The 20587-nt window shown below is 35.6% G+C and overlaps 1 protein-coding gene across 1 annotated transcript in view; it reads left to right on the forward strand.

Annotated features, from left to right (window-relative positions):
* Positions 1 to 20587, forward strand: part of EFHC2 (EF-hand domain containing 2) — a 241234-nt gene that overhangs the window by 206262 nt on the left and 14385 nt on the right. The window contains exon 14 of the mRNA XM_072615117.1: positions 8832 to 8934. Coding sequence (XP_072471218.1) covers positions 8832 to 8934 — 103 coding nt within the window. The remainder of the gene's footprint in view (positions 1 to 8831; positions 8935 to 20587) is intronic.

Below are 20587 nucleotides of genomic sequence, written 5' to 3' on the forward strand. Positions count from 1 at the left end.
TGGAGAGCATTCTAAGCATGGGGAGAAGTCAGAGAAAATACCTACGACCAAGAGATGAACTGTCCCGTTCATGGAACATCCAGGAGGTCAATATCACTGGTTCAAAGAGTACTTGGCAGGGAGTAAGTTGTAAGAAGACTGGAAATGTAGGAGGGCGCTAAATTATGAAGGGCTTTGAACCCAAAATAAATGGTTTGGTATTTGATCATGGAGGTTATAGGAAGCCACTGCAGTTTACTGAGCAAGGATAGTGGGGAGGGGTGTTGCTGACATGATTGGACCTATTGTTTAGGTTGACTCAATGGGGGATGAGTTAGAAAGGGGAGAAATTCGAGGCAGGTCAACCCACCAGCAGGCTGTTTTTCCAATAATCCAGACATGAGGATCTGCCCCAGAGAAGAGTATAAAAACATCATTTCTTCCCCAAGGACTTCTCGATAAGATGGCAACTTGAAAGGTTTTAGAGAACCAATTCTATCCCAGATAAACCCCAACAAAAATTTAAAAAAGATTTCAGATAAAGAAAACTGAAAATAAATAAAAGTAACTTCTTCATCCACTGCAGACCTGTAAGGAAAAACTATCAGAGAAGGGAAAAGGAATCATGCTAGTGATGGAGTCCTATTAGAGCTGCCCTCAACACCAATAGTCTAAGTTCATTACAGACCCACTGTACCTACCTAGTGCTCCCCCGCCAATGTCCTAACTTCTTCATTTATGCCTCACTGACCACTAGAACAACAGGTGTGTCCCTGTTCTCAGAGAAACAGCAGGCATGGGAACCCAGCCACTGCCTTTACTCAGCCATGACCCCCAGACCCATTCCCACATATTTGAACAGGTGTGTTCTTGTATTCAGTCACAGTCACATCATCCATCTATCCCAAGACAGGACCAGAATACCTAACTATCTATATTGACCAGACAGGATCACAATAGCTAGCCAATTGGAGGGCAGCATGACCAGAATGTTTAACCACAAAACCATAGATGGGATGACTCCTCCATTACTTAATCCCTTAATAAACTCCTCCTGCCTTTTTAATATTAATCATATTTCTATATTCTATCTAAATTTCTATTATGTTGTTGCATCTTTACCCTATAAAAATCCATCTTCCTTTCTCTGAAGTTGCTGTTTCCTCTTGGAACTTAGTCCGTTTCATGAGAGATGTCAATCTCAATAAAATCCTATATTTGGACTAGAGGTGGTCTGAATCTGCATTCTTTGAGATGGTTTCACCACAGCACATCATGAAAGCTCAACATTTTTTAGCATCCCTGGGTTTAAGCTTCAACACTAGGGAACTCAATATGAACTCAGGAAAACATAGAAGTCAGTGGAGGTGAGGAGAGAAACTGAGTTAAGGAAACCAATGAAATAACTTACAAATGATCCTAAAGCCAGTCAGTAATTTGAACCAAGCTGGAAAAAGAGGAGGGATGTCACAAGCCAACATGAGCTTGTGTTATTGGGACCTTGAAGTCAAATCCTGGGCCTGGCCTGGCAGACTAGAAATGGGAATGTTACTGTGGAAGAAGATAGGACCTGGCTATGCACTCCTCAGACTACTGAGAACTACAGCAGGAGATAAGTCTGACTCAACACCTGGAGATCAGCCCGGTGGAAAGGAAAGACAGAGGGACTTTGCAGAAGGCCTGGAACCAGAATGATCATCATCATCCCATGGGAATCTAGCAAGACTCACAGCATAACTATCATTTGGGAATCATGCAAGAATAAAAAGATAGAGTGGCCAAAGCCAAGCTCAGCAGAAGACCACTGGAAGCCTGATACAGAAATCAGGAATTGAGGCAGATAATGGGGTTTTAATACCATCCAACTTATCCATTTTGCAGTGACAGCAGAATCCTGACTACAGAAGGAACACAACTAAACAAAGCTTATACAATTCATCCACAAGTACTAAAAAGAACAGGACCCAAAACACAACTGCAATACAGGAATTGAGGCTAAAAATATGAGTAAACAGAAGAAAACAATGAACACAATAAAGAAATATTATGGATTGAAAGACACCCAACAAAGCTACATTATACCTAAAGGTATCATCATTAATGAAATAATATAGACACTTAAATGTTTTATTGTTCCAATTACATGTAAAAAGAATTTTTAACATTCATTTTTAAAATTTTTGAGTTCCAAATTCTTTCCCTTTATCTCTTCCTTCCTCACTCTCTGAAAGGGCAAGAAATTTGATGCAAATTATGTAAGTGCTGTCATGTAAAAACATACTAACTTATTATTACTCATGTGGTGAAAGAAAACACAGACCAAAAAAAAAACCAAGAAAAAAAGATTAAAAAGTATGCTGATCTGCATTCAGACTCTATCAGTTCTTTCTCTGGAGGTGAATGGTATTTTTCATCATGTCTTTGGAATCATCTTAAATCATTGAGTTGCTGAGATTCACAGTTGATCATCATACACTATTGTTCTTACTGTGTACAGTGTTCTCCTAGTTCTGCTCACTTTACTGTGCACCAGTTCATGTAAGTCCAGGTTTTTCTGAAAGCACCCTGCTCATCATTTCTTATAGTACATAACAATCATATACCACAACTTGTTCAGCTATTCCCCAATTGATGAGTATCCTTTCAATTTACAAATTTTTGCTCAGACAAAAAGCACTGCTTTAAATCCTTCTGGCTTCTTTTCTTAACTTTTTTTTTAATCTCTTTGGGTACAAACCTAGCAGTGTTATTTCCAGATTGGTTGGATTCCTTCACAGTTCTACCAACAGTGCATTAATGTCTCAATTTTTTTTCACATTTCCTCCAACATTTGTCATTTTCCTTTTCTGTTATATTAGCCAATCTGATAGGTATGAGGTAGTACTTAAGAGTTGTTTTAATTTACATTTCTCTAATTGGTGGTGACAGCATTTTTTCATGACCATATAGCTTTGATTTTTTCTTCTGAAAACTAGTTGTTCATATTCTTTGACCATTTATCAATTGGAAAATGACTTGTATTCTTATAAATTTGACTCAGTTCTCTATATGTCTGAGAAATTAGACCTTTATCAGAGAAACTTGCTGCAAAACTTTTTTCCCAATGTTTTTGCTTCCCTTCTAATCTTGGCTGCATTGGTTTTGTTTGTGCAAAACCTTTTTAATTAATTTAACCAAAATTATCTCATTTTACATTCCATAATGCTTTCTATCTCTTGTTAACCATAAATATTCCCCTCATTCATCGATCTGACAGGTAAACTAGTCTATGTTCCCCCAGTTTGCTTATGGTATCACCATTTATGTCTAAATCATGTACTCATTTTGACCACATCTTGGTATATGGTAGGAGATGTTGATCTATACCTAATTTCTGCCAAACTGCTTTCCAATTTCCCCAAGCGGTTTTTGTCAAATAGTGACTTCCTGTCCCAGAAGTTGGGGTGTTGGGGTATATCAAATGCTAGATTACTATTGTCATTCATAACTGTGTATTGTATAGCTAATCTATTCCACTGTTCCATCACTTTATTTCTTAACTATTACCAGATTGTTTTAATGAGTAACACTTTGTAATATAGTTTGAGAAATGGTACAGGTAGGCCATCTTGTTTCACAATTTTTTTTCCTTGATTCCTTTGATACACTTGTACTTTGGTTCTTCCCAATGAATTTTGTTGTTATTTAAATGCAAACATAAGTAATTAGTACGTATGTACCAAATTATACATGCACCTGAATTCATAAAGGAAACATTGACTGAATAACCAGGAAAAAAATGACAATAGAATATTGAAATTGGAGAACTCGATGTCCCCTTTTAGATCTGGGAAATTAAAAAAAAATAAGAAAGTTCAGGACCTGAAAAGAAGTTTAGTAAAGTTTACTATATACATTTTTGGCTGTTACTAAATAGCATTCAAAACGAATATACATATTTCTTAAATGGTACCATGATAAAAACCAGGCATGTCCTAAGACATAAAAAACTCATAGAAATGCAGAGGACCAGAAATACTAATCAGGCCTTAAGTGACCAAAACATATAAAAACTATGAACAATAAAGCACTTTTGAAGAAAGAATTCAAATTTGAATGATTAAATAATTAAATTATAAAGAGCTGTTGAGTCACAAATCAAATCATAGAAATAATAGATAATGTCATTAAAGAAAGTGGTAATGAGACAAAATGCCAAAACTTTTGGGATGTTTATAAAACCTTTCATCAGTTGTTTTTTTTTAAAATAAAAGAACTAAGCATATTAGTAAATAAACTTAGAAAAGTAACAAATCACGTAAAAACTCCAAAACCCACAAGAATAGATATTCTAAAAATCAAGCAAAATTGAAAACAAACAAATGGATGAACATTGAATTAATAAATCTGTTAACATTTTTTTAAAAAACTAATAAAATAGACCATTAGATAATCTGATTTTTGGAGTCAGTCAGCAAACATTTTTAAAGTGACTACTATATGTCAAGAATTTTACCAATATAAAAATAGAATTCACAAGAGATGAAGATGAAGTAAAGGAAAATGTTAGAAATTATTTTGTCAAATTTTCTACTGACAAACATAACTTAAAATAAATGTTTATAAAAAATACAAAAAACCTAGGTTAGTTGACCAAGAAATGGAGAACTTAACCTAATTTCCAAAAAAGGAATTGAACAATCCATATATTTTCAAGGAAAAAAAATATCCTAGTACCAGATAGATTTACAAATGACTTCTAATAAGCATTCAAAGAATAATTAACTCCAATAATATAAATTGTTTGCAAATATTGAGAGAAAATTCAAATAATTCCTGCAATGAGACAGATATGGTCTTCATACATCTAGGGAGAGATAAAGCAGAGAAAGAAACTTCAGCAAGAATACTGCTGAACACAATACCAGACCTGCAAACAGACCCATTGCCCCTGAATTTGCCATAGTGGTGCACGTGGTCAGTAGCATGTATCAAGCCTAAGAAGTCCATCATTGCTCCAGCTTTTATACTTAGGTGACCAAGAAGCAATTCCAATAGCTCAGGATCACTTAGGTCTCAAGAATGATTTAATCACCTTTCAGGGGAAAAAATTGCCTGTTTAGCAGGGACCTCAGTATATGTTGCTTCTACCACAAAAAAAAAAAAAAAAAAAGCACTTAAATGATCAATGTCTCTGGCAACAATCTGTATCAGCAAGGACCCCAGCATACACAGGAGGGGCTGCTGTACAGGTTCTTAAATCTGCTTTTCCAAAAGGAAAGCAACTTTTGTGAGGTCAATAATCTACTTTAATCAAGTACATATATCATTTACTTAGTTCGGGGGAAAGTCAATACCTTGAACTTCAGAGAAAATACAAATAGAGAAACAAAGATCAACCAACAGACAGGAATTCCAACTGTCTGACCGTAAGCAATACATACATCACAGATCAACAGATAGATCCAGATGTCTGACAATTACCTACATATGTAGTTACCAGAGACGAAAGCACCAACATCTGGGTTTTCAAAACCAGGGGGCTCCATAGCAGCTATCCAGAGTCTCATCTGGCCAAACAAAAACTTCCAATGAGTAAGTCCCCCCCCCCAAAAAAAACCTCACCTCAGAGCATACATACTCTTTTCAGAGCCAGAGGGCATCATATCCCTTGAGAACCAGTGCTTCATTAGAAATGAACAAAAGATGTGGACCTTCCTACAAAACAAATCTCCCCTAATCAAGCTTCCCTTAATGGGCAATGAGTGGGGAAGATCTTTAACTCTCTTTATCATAATTAACATTACACTCTCTAAGACTATAAATTGCAAATAAGATATAGATCCACTATATTGTTGAAATGATAGGTAAGATTTTTTTTTTTTAATCAAGTAGTTGTCTTCAACAAGCAACAAGCACTTTCAAGCACTTACTATGTGCCAGACAGTGGTAGCAAAAACATAAGCAGAAAGATGGTCCTTGCTCTCAAGAAGCTTATATTCTAATTGAAGAAGACAGTACATTTAAGGAGTCATAAAAAGGATGAGGTGATGATACAAAGGTATCAGATGGGTGAGAGAACATGGAGGAGGAGCACTAGGTGCAGCTTGTAGAAGAATGGCTAGCCTGGGTGCCCTCAGGGAAGAAGGAGCCTTCTAGTCAGAGGGAGAGGCTTCTGATTGGGGTGGAGAGAACTTCCAATGTGTGAGTTCCAGAGTTGGAATGGGATTTCAGCATGAATAGCTGAAATGTGGTTGTGGTAAAGGATGTCTAGGTTGCAACCTGCACACAGTCTCTGTTGTCAAGAAGCTTATATCCAATTGTTCAATAGAATTATGTTCAAATAATTGTTCAAATTACATTCTAATCATTCTTTCCTTATGCATTTTCATTCAAATTCACTGTTAGCCATTATCCCTTTAACATTTACTATGCTGAACAGATAGTTTAATGAAAGAATAAACCTATCTAATTGTTAGGTTTCCAGTGTAGAATTCAGTTCTTTCTTGTTGTTTAATCGAATCGTTTTCTTCTCCCTAATTCTGTATCTCATACTTCTAATGTGTGAATTTCAATGCTTGAATATGTGTTCAGGATGAAGAGCTGGGATACAGTAATGGAAGTCCAGCATGCATTCAGGAGAGGAAAGTATCCTTCTCCTGGTTATTTGTTCCCCCCTGGGTTTTTTTTTTTCCTGAAAGAGCTCTCCCCTTTTTCTCCTCCTACTAGTTTGAATAATCCTTTCCAGTTTTCTTTGCACCATCATTTTCTATGTCATGGCCCAATTTGTGAGAGCACTTCCTCTCCCATGATTTTTTTTCTCTCTTTGCAATCATTCTCTTGTCAGTTCCATAATTTTATATGATTTCAATTATAATTTCTATGAAGATTACTTCCAAATATAGGAATCCAACCCTACTCTATCTCCTGAGTGCCAGCTACATGTCTTCAACTGCTTTATGGTCATTACCACGCACATGTCCCATAAGTATCTCAAACTCATCATGTCAAAAACATAACTCATCTTTTCCCTAACTCTCACCCCTTCTCCAAACTTCCCAGATTCTATCAAGGCATCATAATTCTCCTAGTCACCCAAGTTTTCAACTTAGGAGTCACTCTGCATTCTTTATTTTTACTCAGTTCCCATATCCAAGTAGCTGCCAAGCCATATTGATTGCACCTATATGACATTTCCCTCATCCATCCCTTTTGTGCTACTTATATGGGCATCATTCTAGTTCAGAACCTCATCCACCCTCAGTGGATGATTGCAATACCCTCCTAAAAGGTCTCCCTATTTCCAAGTCTCTCCCCTATCCCATCCACATAACTGCCAATTCCATGAAATCACATATCTAGAGTCAGAATGGACCTCAGAGGCCATTTATCCAATTCTCTTATTTTATAAATAAGGCCCAGGGAGGTCAGGTGATATGACTGAAATCAAAGACAAGATCTGAACCCAGGTCTTCTGACTCCAGAACCAGTACTTTCCCTCCATAGTACCAGATATTCCAAAAGCACAGTCTAGAGACAATGTCACTCCACCACTCAGGAAGCCTCAGTGGATCCCCGTTGCCCTATGAGGAAATGCAGACTTTTCTATTTAATATCTGAAGCCTCTCACAATTAAGCTCCAACCAGTATTTCCAGGGCAGCTAGATGGCACAGTAAATAGAATCCAGGGCCTAGAGTTAGGAAGACTCATCTTCCTGAGTCCAAATCTGGCCTCAGACACTTCCTAGCTGTGTGACCCTGGACAAGTCACTTAACCCAGTCTGCTTCAGCTTCCTCACCAAGAAAAGGAGCTGGAGAAGGAAATGGCAAACCAGTCCAGTATTTCTGCCAAGAAAATTCAAATGAGTTGGGCACAATTGAAATGACTGAACAACCATTATATTTCCAGGCTCATTAGGCATTGCCTCTCCTTATACACTGTGTTTGCTTGGTCTTCCCCTTATCTGCCCCACTCCGGAATGCATTCTCTCCTCTGCTCTGTAAAACCTATAGTATCTTTCATGACTCAGCTTCAGTGCTGCCACCTACAAGAAGCTGTCCTGATTCCCTTTCCTCTTCGTGTCTTCTCCCAAGAAATAATCCTGTATTATGTTAACATATCTGTTTATATATGATTGAGGACAGAGACAGTTTTATTCTTATCCCATAATTTCCAAAACCTGAAACATTACCTGGAACATAGTAGGCCTTTAATAAATTTCTAGTGAATTGCATTAAGCCATAAATTGCCATCATTTCAGATAAAGCATAATGGTGACATAGAGACTGAATGCAAAAAATTTAAATCAGTCAGTCCATAAACATTTTAAGTGCCTTCTTTGTGCTGGGGATACAGTACTTGCTCTCAAGGGCTTCACAGTCTACTGAGGGAGGACAGATTGCAAATAACCATATATAGACAAGGTCTATACAGGATAGATGGGAAATCAAATAGAATCATTCCTATTGAATTTATTTGCTTAGTGGATTCCATTTAATCACTTTCAATATGTTTGTGAAAATATGTCATCATTTCTAGAGTTCTTTAATTTGTTTCCTAAACTATGGGAAAATGAGGTTGAAAAAAGATAGGCCTTCTTTGTTCTTGTTTAAACATGAAATTGGAAAAGTTTTGCAGAAATATTCAGGGGAAAATATTGAATTAAAAGTTTCATAGGTTTTTAAGGATGTTTGTTTTATGTATTTATATTTCCATAAAATGAAGTACTTTAGACAAGATTAGATTTTCTTCAACTAGTCTATAACTTTATTTAAACAAGAAATAGCAATATATGTTAAAAATAAAATTAGTGATGACATTTAGTTCAGTTCTGACTATGGAATTAATCTGTGTATGAAATTTCTGTTTTCAGGTTTGAAGACAGCCAGGAACAAATCGACTATCAGAAGTTTTTCAGTGCCATAAACTGGAGAGTCAGCGCGGTGTCTCCTTTCCAGACGCTCACCTGCCCAGAAGTAAAAATTCACATATATATTTATATATATACACACACACACACACACACACATATTTCTGCTATCTATCCAAAAAATCTTCCAAACTTTGAAAAAATATTTACCTCTGATGGCTTTCATCTTAGAAATGTCATAAAACAGACAGTTGTAGGCATTTCTTTTGAAGGATTCTGATAATATAAGAAATCACAGGAGCGAAGCTCAAATGATAATAACATTGGCTCCATCCCCAAATGGATCTGAAATTTTGTTCATAGTTTCCCATAATACAGTGCTCTTTGAATACTTATTTCAAATATGAGATAGATGATTTTTTTTAAAAAATCTATAATATAATATTGTTTAGTTAGAAAAAAACAAAGGACATGGAACTAGACAATTCTTTGGAAATTTTGGAATTGTCTGAATTCTCATTTGTGAATTTCATTGAACCACCAAGATTTCAATGTGCCATGTATTTTAGAATATTACATTTTAATTTTTAAATTTTTTTAAAAATGGGAATAATTTCCATAATAGGCAAGTATTAAAGTGGAACAGATGCTGTATGCAATACTCTAGAAAATGAACATTTTATTGTGTATAATAAACATATTATATTTATTATATTAAATTATATACAGAATATTCTGTATTCTTTTATACTTACATATACAAAATATTACAGCTGAAAGGAATACAAGATAAAAATACGAACATTTACAAAATCATATCAAAAGGAATGATGGGGTAATATTGTCTTATAAAACAGAAAGAAGAAAGGGCATAAAATTGCATATAGAAAGGTTGGTAAGGAAGTCCAATTAAGAAAGTCCATTCTGAGGGCATTCAAGGATGAAAATGGAAAGCAGACTACAAACCGAAGGAAAATGGAAAATATCTGAAAAAAACATTCAACAAATTATTTTCTCCATCAAAGATAGTGGAACCATCACATATGAATCTTAATCACAGTCCTTGAGATGCTTATAGAGGAGGGACAATGTTACTAAAGAGAACAAAGAAAAGATACTACTCTCTCTTGATTCTCCTCTCATCTGACAGCTCCTTCTCACTTTCCTTTGCTGGATCTTTATCCAGATCACACCTGCTGTCCATGGGTGTCTGACAAAGCCTTGTCCTAGGCCCTCTTCTCTTCCCCTTCTGTATACTATTTTACTTCACGATCTCATCATCTCCCACGACATTTCAAACTGAATGTCCTGTGTACATTTTAAACTAGGCATATGCAAAACTGAATTAATCATCTTTCTCCCAAAATCCTTATCCCTTCTGAACTTTCCTCTTACTGTAAAGTGCACTTAGCGTCCTTCTGGTTGCTCAGATTTGCACCCCTGCTGTACAATCAGTTCCTCACTCTCACCCCTCCCCTCCCAATTATCCAATTTATTGTCAGGCTTTTCAGTTTGACCTTTATGATATCTCTTCCATATATCTCCTTCTCTCCTCTGACACTGATACCAACCTAGTGCAGGCAGCATCTATTGTAATAGTAATAGCTGTATTGTAATTTTGTAATATGGTAGTAGTTTTGGACTTTAGTAATAGTTACTTGGCTCCCTGCCTCAAGCTTCTCCCTCTTCAGTCCACCCTCCTCTCATTCCACTTGTCTCTGTAAAGTACAGGTCTAATCATGTCACCCACCTTTTGCCCCACTCAATAAAATCCAGTGGCTTCCATTTATCTCCAGTATCAAATTTAAATCCCTCTGTTTGGTGTTCAAAACCCTTCATTACCTGACACTCTCTACCTTTCCCGCCTTCTCATACCTTACACTACCCCCATTCTCCTACTCTGTGATCCAGTGACATTGGACTCTTTGGTGTTCCTGACATAAGGGACTCCTCCTCCTCCCAACTCCATGCATTTTCTTTTTCTCTTTCTTTCTTCTTTTTGATTAATATTTTATTTTTTCAATTATATGCAAAACAATTTTTGACAAAAAAAATTTAGCTCCAAATTTTCTCCCTTTCTACTCCCTCTTCTTCCCTGAGGCAGAAAGCAATTTGACATTGCTTATACATATGCAGTCATACAAAATATATTTCTGTGTTAGACATGTTGTATGAAAAAAAGAGATCAGCAAAATATAAAGAAAGCAAAAAATCATGTACTTTGATCTGCATTCAGCCTCCATCAGTTCTTTCTGTGGAGTTAGATAATGTTTTCATCATGAGACCTTTGGAATGGTCTTGAATCATTGAATTGCTGAGAATAGCTAAGTCATTCACAATTGATTATCATACAATATTGCTGTTGCTGTGTACAATGTTTTCTGGATTTTGCTCACTTCCTTCTGCTATCAGTTCATGTAAGTTCTTCCAGGTTTTTCTGAAGGAATCCTGCTCATCATTTTTTTTTTATCAATATAGTATTCCATTACAATTATAAACCACAATAGTTTATCATTCCTCAAATGATGGGCATCCCTCAATTTCCAATTCTTTGCCACCACAAAAAGAGTTGCTACAGGTATTTTTGTACATGTAAGTTCTTTTCCTTTTATTTTTAATCTCTTTGAGATAAAGACTTAGTGGGGTTGCTGGGTCAAAAGTTATGCAGATTTATAGCCTTTTGGGTATAGCTACAAACTGTTCCCTAGAATTGGATCAGCTTACAATTCTACCAACAGTTCATTAGTATCGTGAGTTGCACAACATTTCCAACACTTATCATTTTCCTTTTCTTTCATATTAGGCAGTCTGGTAGATGGGAATCAGTTTTAATTTGTATTTTTCTAATCAATAGTGATTTAGAACATTTTTTTTCATTACTATAGATAGCTTTGATTTCTTCGTCTGAAAACTGCCTGTTCATAACCTTTGACCATTCATTAATTGGGGAATGATTGGTGTTCTTATAAATTTGATTCAGTTACCTATATACTTGAGAAATGAGACCTTTATCAAATATACTTGCTATAGAAATTTTTTCCCAGTTTTTTACTTCCCTTCTAATCTTGGCTGTATGTGTTTGTGTGTGTGTGTGTGTGTGTATGTGTGTGTGTGTGTGTGTGTGAAAACCCTTTTAAATTTAATATGGTCAAAATTATCCATTTTACATTTTGTAATGCTCTCTATCTCTTCCTTGGTCATAAATTCTTTCCTTCTTCATGGATCTGACAGGTAAACTATTTCTTGCCCTCCTAATTTGCTTACATATCACCTTTTATGTCTAAATCATGTACCCGTTGGTATATGGTATGAAATGTTGGTTTATACCTAGTTTCTGCCAAACTGCTTTCCAGTTTGGAAAATTTGGAAATTGGAAAAAAGCAAATTTTATCAAATAGTGAGTTTTTGTCCCAAAAGCTTTGGGTTTATCAAACACTAGGTTACTGTGGTCATATACAATTGTGTATTATATACCTAATCTATTCCACTGATCCATCACTCTGTTCCTTAGCCAGTACCAGATAATTAACCACTACAAATAATGGTTGATGACAGTTTTGAATTGATACTACTTGCCACTTTAAGGAAAACTCCATTTAGTCTTATGCTTTATAGTATTTTTTTCATAGGAATCAGTGTTGTATTTTGTCCAAAACCTTTTCTGCATCTCTTGAGATAATTATACATTTTCTGTTGGTTTTGTTGTTGTTATGGTCAACTATTCTGATAGTTTTCCTATTGTTTAATCAGCTCTGCATTCCTGCTGTAAATCCCATCTGATCATAGTGTATGATCTTTGTGTTGTATTGTTGTAATCTCCTTGCTAATATTTTATTTAATTTTTTTTTGCATTACTATTCATTAGGAAATTGGTCTATACTTTTTTTCTCTATTTTGGTTTTTCTTGGTTTAGGTATCAGCATCATATTTCTGTCATGAAAGATATTTAGAAGGACTATTTCTTTGCCTATTTTTCCATATAGTTTATATGGTATTGGTATAGAGTATGATATTTATATAGTGTATTATTACATAATATACTTTAAATGACATGTGAATCCATCTGGTCATGAAGATTTTTTTATTAGGGTGCTCATTGATGACTTGTTCAATTTTTTCTAAGGTAGCATTATTTAAATATTCTCTTTCCTCTTCTGTTATTTAGGACATTTGTGTAAATATTTATCCATTTCACTTAAATTGTTAGATTTATTGGTATATAATTGGGCAAAATAACTCCTAATAACTTTATTGGTGGTGAATTCACCCTTTTCATTTTTGATAATGGTAATTTTATTTTATTTTTTTCTTTTCAAAGAAAATTAATTAATGGTTTATCTATTTTATTGGGGTTTTTTTTGTAAAACCAGCTATTAATTTTATTTACTATTTCAATGATTTCAATTTGGTGTTTAACTGGGAATTTTAATTCGTTCTTTTTGTAGCTTTTTTAGTTTCATGCTCAATTTATTGATCTGCTCTTTCTCTATTTATTGATGTATGCATTTAGAGAGAAAATTTTCCCTAAATACTGCTTTAGCTGCATACCTTAAAGTTTGGTATGTTGTCTCATTGTTGGAATTTCCTTTATGAAATTATTGATTTTTTCTATGATTTGCTCTCTGACCCATTAATTCTTTAGGATTAGATTATTTAGTTTCCAAGTAATTTTTAATCAGTGTTTCCACAGCCTTTTATCAAATATAATGTTCATTCCATTACAATCTGAAAAGGATGCATTTAGTATTTCTGCCTTCCTGCATTTGGTTGTGGGGTTTTTATGCCCTTATACATGGTCAGTTTTTGAGTAGGTGTTGAGGAGGTATTGTACCGCAGAGAAAAGTTATATTCCTTTCAATTCGCATTGAATTTTCTCCATAGGACTATCATGTCTAACTTTTCTAACATCCTTTTCATTTCCTTAACTTCTTACTTATTTTTTATGATATTTATCTATTTCTGAAAAAGACAAATAGAGGTCCCCCACTAATATGGTTTTACTGTCTATTTCCTCATGTGACTTCTGTAACTCTTCCTTTAAGAATTTGATGTCATACCATTTGGTGCATATATGTTTAAGATTGATATTATTTCAATTGTCTATAGTACTTTTTTGCAAAACATAATTTTCCTTCTTATCTCTTTTAATTAGATGTTTTTGCTTTTGCTTTGTCTGAGATCATGATTGCTACCCCTGCTTTTTTTTTTTTTTTCAATTCATCTGAAGCAGAATAGATTCTTTGTGTTCCTGTACATAGCACAGTGCCTGGCATAAAATAGGTGCTTAATAAATGTTTATTGACTGACAGATTAGATCAAGTAAAAAGAAGATACATGCTGGAGATGATGTAATTGTAAGAGCATTGCATTGAGGGAGTAATATACAAGGTATCCTGAAGGAAGGGAAGATGTAAGAGGAGTTGGAAAAAATATTGAACCTTATTAGTACAAAAAAAAGGTGACTGACAGAATATTAATGACTACCAAGCTACATTTTCCTTTCCTGTCTATACAAAATTTTTATCAGAAACATCTGTCCACTAACTGAGGACATCTTTGATGAGAGGGAACAACAGGTAGGCTTTTGTCAGTGATATTCAGTAGTAGATCACATACATGACATACCACAATTAACTGAAAGTTGTAGAGAATATAATATTGCATTGCTCTTATTGTTGGTAGATTGGAAAAGCATGTGACCTAGCAGAGTAAAATACCACTTTATAGGATCTTTTACAACAAGATATCTCTTCCATATATCAACACCTTTCAGGATTTCGTGGAAGATCTAACAATGAAAAGAATTCTGTTTGTTGACCTTCCGTGGGATGAAGTGTAAAACAAAGGAGTTACATACTTATCAAAATTATTTGTCATTGTGATGGAGATCCAGATGGATAATTCCCTGTGGATGTGAGGTCCTTCAGATTGTGGATGACTATTAATTGCATTCAAGTGCAAGACATTGGAGAGTCAACTGGAAAAGTTCTTTAATCATTTAAAGGATTTTGAAAGCCTATCCACCCATACAGGAGAGAACAAATGGATAAAGAATGTCTATTATGCAGATTTGAACATTCATTTCAGTGGAAACTGTACAGCATTTGTCCAACACTATGCATATCTGGTATAAATAGTATAGATGGCCAATTAGTTCTACCCATCATTAAGGAGGAGGAAATTATGCTGAATTGCTTTCAGAAACTTGTAATACTCTTTTTCCTGATGAAAGAAAGGCTCATCTTTTCAATATGAACATTTTATCAGTATTTTCATATGGCAACAAAACCTGGAACATCAATGACTCTGATGAAATAAAGATGTGTGTTATGTAAAAGATAATGAAAAAAATACATGGTAATTGTGAATAAGTTTCAAACTCTAACTAATGGCAGTCTCTAAAGAACAGGAATTAAATAATGTCACGCAGGAATTGTATGACAAGAAAAGAAAATGATCTGATCCCATAGCAAGTGATGATGATAGGTGGACATCCGGAATGATCTATTGGTATACCTACAATATTGGGTGATATTAAGGGAAGGCCTCCACAAGGATACCTTGTGGTAAACACAAGAGAATATGAACAAGAGTCACCCATGATGGACCAGATTGAATGAATTGCTAATCTGAGCTGGTTCTGACCCAGGCCAGTCCCCTGGTAGTTTAGCTTCAATACTGAAATGCAAAATAGACACATAGATCATTCAGCAGATAATGAAGGGGGTTTTACTTAGCCATCCTAGGAGAAGACTATCCAGTGGTGTTGAACATTGAGACTACTTTTGTTTGACTCATTTGAGTGAAGCTCCCTTATCAGAGTTGCTCATCTTTTTATACCAGTCAAGATTCAGAAACTTCAGGGGCAGAGTAGAAAGATGAGACTGTAGAAGCTCCCCCACATAACCCATAAAATACCTGTAAAAAATGACTCTAAACAAATTCTAGAGCAACAGAAGCAACAAAACAATAGAGTGAAGGAGATTTCCAGCCAAAGACAGCCTGGAAGGCCGACAGGAAAGGTATATCACACTGGGCACAAAGCAGAGTACAGGCCAGCATGGGCCACATAGCAGAGACAGGACCAGGAAAAGACTTCAGGGCACCACCAGCAGCAGTTCCCAGATTGCTCAACCCACAAACACTAAAGACAGCTCCAAAGGTCAATGAGAAAGCTCCTTCATTCAGGAGAAGGGAACATGGTCTGGACCACCAGCAGCAGCCACTGCAATGCCAGGGTCTATTTTTGGAGCCCTCCTAAAGCCCCTGGGGCAGCTAAGCCGCTGATCTGAATCTCAGCCCTGAGCTTGGCTCCTGGGGTAAAGGGAAGCACTGGCTTGGTGGAGCTGGAGGCAGTTGTGGAGAGGGAATTCTACTCACAGATTCTGGGCAGAAAAGTTTTTGGTTGTTCCCAGACCACTACATAGGCCAGGAGAGGAGTAAACTCCTCTCCCTTGATTGTGCCACCTTCGAGGAACTGAAAACTTGCAGGTCCCCAGAGTATACCCTCTTCTTAACAAAGGACTCAAAAGTCAAGTAACTGGCTGGGAAAATCCCCAAAAAAGGAAAAAAAAAATAAGACTATGGAAGGTTACTTTCTTGGTGAACAGGTATTTTCTTCCATCCTTTCAGGGTGAGGAAGGACAATGCATACCAACAGAAGAAGTCAAGATTTCTGAATCCAAAACCTCCAAAATAAATATGCAATGGTCTCAGACCATGGAAGAGCCCAATAGGATTTTGAAAATCAAGTAAGAGAGGTAGAGGAAATATTGGGAAGAGAAATGAGAGCAATGCAAAAAAATCATGAAAAGGAAATCAACAACTTGCTAAAGGAGACCCCAAAAAATGCTGAATGAAATAATACCTTAAAAATAGGCTAACTCAATTGTCAAAAGAGGTCCAAAAAGCCAATGAGGATAAGAATACTTTAAAAAGAAGAATTAGTGAAATGGAAAAGGATATTCAAAAACTCACTGAAGAAAATAGTTCTTCAAAAATTAGAAGCTCATGACTTTATGAGAGAGCAAGAAATTACAAAACAAAACTAAAAGAATGAAGGGGAAATAGATGCAGGAGAGAAAATTTAGAAATTGTGGGACAACCTGAAAGCCATGACCAAAAAAAGAGCCCAGACATCATCTTTCATGAAATTATCAAGGAAAACTGCCCTGATATTCTAGAACCAGAGGGCAAAATAAATATTGAAAGAATCCACTGTTCACCACTTGAAAGAGATCCAAAAAGAGAAAACTCCTAGGAATATTGTAGCCAAATTCCAGAGTTCCCAGGTCAAGGAGAAAACATTGCAAGCAGCTAGAAACAAACAATTCAAGTATTGTGGAAATACAAACAGGATAACACAAGATCTAGCAGCTTCTACACTAAGGGATCGAAGGGCTTGGAATATGATACTCCAGAAGTCAAAGGAACTAAGATTCATACCAAAAATCCCCTACCCAGCAAAACTGAGCATGATCCTTCAGGGGAAAAAATGGTCATTCAGTGAAATAGAGGACTTTCAAGCATTCTTGATGAAAAGACCAGAACTGAGTAAAAAATTTGACTTTCAAACAAAAGAATCAAGAGATGCATGAAAAGATAAACAAGAAAGAGAAATCATAAGGGACTTTCTAAAGCTGAACTATTTACATTCTTACATGGAAAGATAATATTTGTAACTCTTGAGACTTTCCTCAGTATTTGGATAGTTGGAGGGATTATGAACACACATGCATATGTATATAAATATATATGTATATATATTATAAATATATGTACATATGTGTATCTATATAAATATATACATATATACATATGTGTGTATGTATACATATATGTATATATTACAAATGTGTGTGTGTATATATGTATATATATAGACAGAGAGCACAGGGTGAGTTGAATAAGAAGGAATGATATCTAAAAAAATAAAATTAAGGGGTGAGAGAGGAATATATTGGGAGGCGAAAGGGAGAAATGGAATGTGGCAAATTCTCTCTCATAAAAGAGGCAAGAAAACTTTTTCAGTGGAGGAGAAAAGGGAGGTAAGAGGGAAAAAATGAAGCTTACTCTCTTCACATTTGACTTAAGGAGGAAATGACATACTCAGTCAATTTGGTATGAAAATCTAACACTGTAGGAAAGTAGGAGAGAAGGGGACAAGTGGGGTGGCGGGGGATGATAGAAGGGAGGACAAATGAGAGGAGAGAGTAATTAGAAGTAAACACTTTTGGGGAGGGAAAAAGTTGAAAGAGAGAATAAAAGAAATGGGGGATAGGATACGATGGAGGGAAATATAGTTAGTCTTACACAACATGACTATTATGGAAGTCTTTTACAAAACTACACATATATAGCCTATATTGAATTGCTTGCCTTCTTAGTGGGTATGGGTGGGGAGGGAAGAAGGGAGAGAAGTTGGAACTTAAAGTTTTAGGAACGAATGTTGAGAATTGTTTTTGCATACAACTGGGAAATAAGAAATACAGGTAACTGGCATAGAAATCTATCTTGCCCTACAAGGAAAGAGAAAAGATGGGGATAAGGGAAGGGAGGAGTCTGATAGAAGGGAGGGCATATTGAGGGAAGGGGTAATCAAAATGTAAGGTGTTATGAGGTGGGGGAGGGGAGAGATGGTGAGAAAATTTGGAACTCAAAATTTTGTGGAAATGAATGTTGAAAGCTAAAAATAAATTAATAAACAGTAAAAAAAAATTCAGAAAGTTCTCTGAGGTTCTTGTAGTTGCTTTGTATACAGGTGGTCAGGAAATGATGTCAGTAACCTGAGCCCATTAGTCCTCTATGGCAATCAACTCTTAAGAATGGTTTTATCTCCTTTTAAGGCAAAAAAATAGACTGATGTTCACAGGAGAATCAATTAGGATATTATACCTCCCATAGTTGTGATCTTTTTCATTGTAGGGAACTTGAATCAATGAGATTGTAGATCCATTTAAGTATCAAGTATTTGAGATGGTAGAAGGATTATGATTGGCTTTTATCACATAATCCCTCAAATTTTTTCTCTATAACCCTGAAATATCCATGGAAAAAGTAAAAGAAAGTCATCCCAATTATTTAAAAACAATACCAGAGAGTCAAATGAGATGCATATGTAAAACACTTTGTAAACCTTAACGTAGTATATAAATGGTAGTTGCTATTATTATATGTTGGTTATTATCCGGAATTTTATAGGTATCTGGATGATTAAAATTTTCATTTTTCATTCTGCTGTTTTGGCATCATAACACAACCTGTGTAGTAGATATAGCTAGTTCTAGGCTGGACAGTATATGGTTACCAGCTATAGGTATTGAATATGAGTATTTTTAAGAAGGAATTTTATTCAAAGCAGATTAAGTATATTTATCCAGTTACAGGATACTAGGCAGAGTTTCCAGTGGCAGCACATTTCTACTGTTCCTTCTTGTCCTCTATAAAAAAGAAACACAGTTAATCCTTCAGACCAATATACCCTCCTAGTCTGGCCATAATACCATATAATTGAATCCTTTTCTGTGAGAATAAACAAGTGGCCTATTGGGTTGAAACTTTGATCTGGGCCAGCTGACTGTTCCCTGGAGGTGTTAAGGACTAAAATCTTCGTTGAAATTAGCCAAGTGTCCTGTAAAAATGAAATGATTCCTTTAGGATGGGGTCAGTGAGGCTATATTTGGAATATTGGTGGGATTTATTTGACCAGTAGCAGTCTCTTCCATACCTAGAATTCTATATTTGCAAAATATTTCATTATCCTTTATTAGAAGTATTAAAAGCATCTTGCTCCACTCAAACAACAACAACAGTTTGGTCCCTTAACAATTCAGTCATCCTTATGTTTCAGAAGTTCGTTATGTTTAATTCACTTTGTTGTTTCACACAGTAGAGAAGGAAGGGCAGGTTACTGGCAGGGTGACATCCTGAGTTCTAGTCTTCCCTCCATACTTTATTAGTAGTATGGGTCCATGAAAGTCACATAACTTCCTTGGCCCCTAGTTGCACATTTGTAACATAAGGAATATGTAATATATTATACAATATTAGGATGGGGGGGGTGGTTTAAGCACACCTAATAATACTGCCTTTTGAAACTTCCTTTTTAGTTCTAAGGCTCTCTGGTTTTATTTCTGAACAGTGAGAGTCTCAGCAGACTGGCAACTGTGTGCAGTGAATTATACTTGAGATGGCAGACCAGGAATGGAATATCATGGAGTGGCTATGTTCTAGACATGAATGAAATATTTCCTTCAGGAAGGAATATTAAAGAAGTTGGAATGTTATTCACTAGAATTAAAAGAGCTTTGCCCAGAAAGTGTCTCAACAAGTTTAATGTCTTAACTTTGACATGGTTACTTCTAAGAGAAGATGCCTGTTGTGATGAGTTCATTTTTAAGCTGCTTGTAAAAGGAAGCCAAATGTGAAATGAAATAAAAGGATTGAGTTAGATGATGAGAATTTAGCCAGAAGAAAAAGACACTCCCATAGTTCCCAGAAAGGAAAAATACTTTCCATCTGGGATTAGAATAATAATTCCCAGAAGGGAAAATGAATTTTTACTGAGTACTATTTAAGCATAATTTTATAGAGCTTATACAGACAGATGAGACAGTAAAATTAGAAGAAGTCAGGCAATAAGTAGTTTGTGTTCTCTGAATATAGGTCCAAAGATACTTCTACTCAGGGCTTCCCGAATTAACTCTTCGCAATTGATCATTTGATCTCAGAGCTTGACCTGGTTTACTACATGGGGGGCA

This window comes from Notamacropus eugenii, chromosome 5 (assembly GCF_028372415.1).
Source record: "Notamacropus eugenii isolate mMacEug1 chromosome 5, mMacEug1.pri_v2, whole genome shotgun sequence".
NCBI lineage: Eukaryota > Metazoa > Chordata > Mammalia > Diprotodontia > Macropodidae > Notamacropus > Notamacropus eugenii.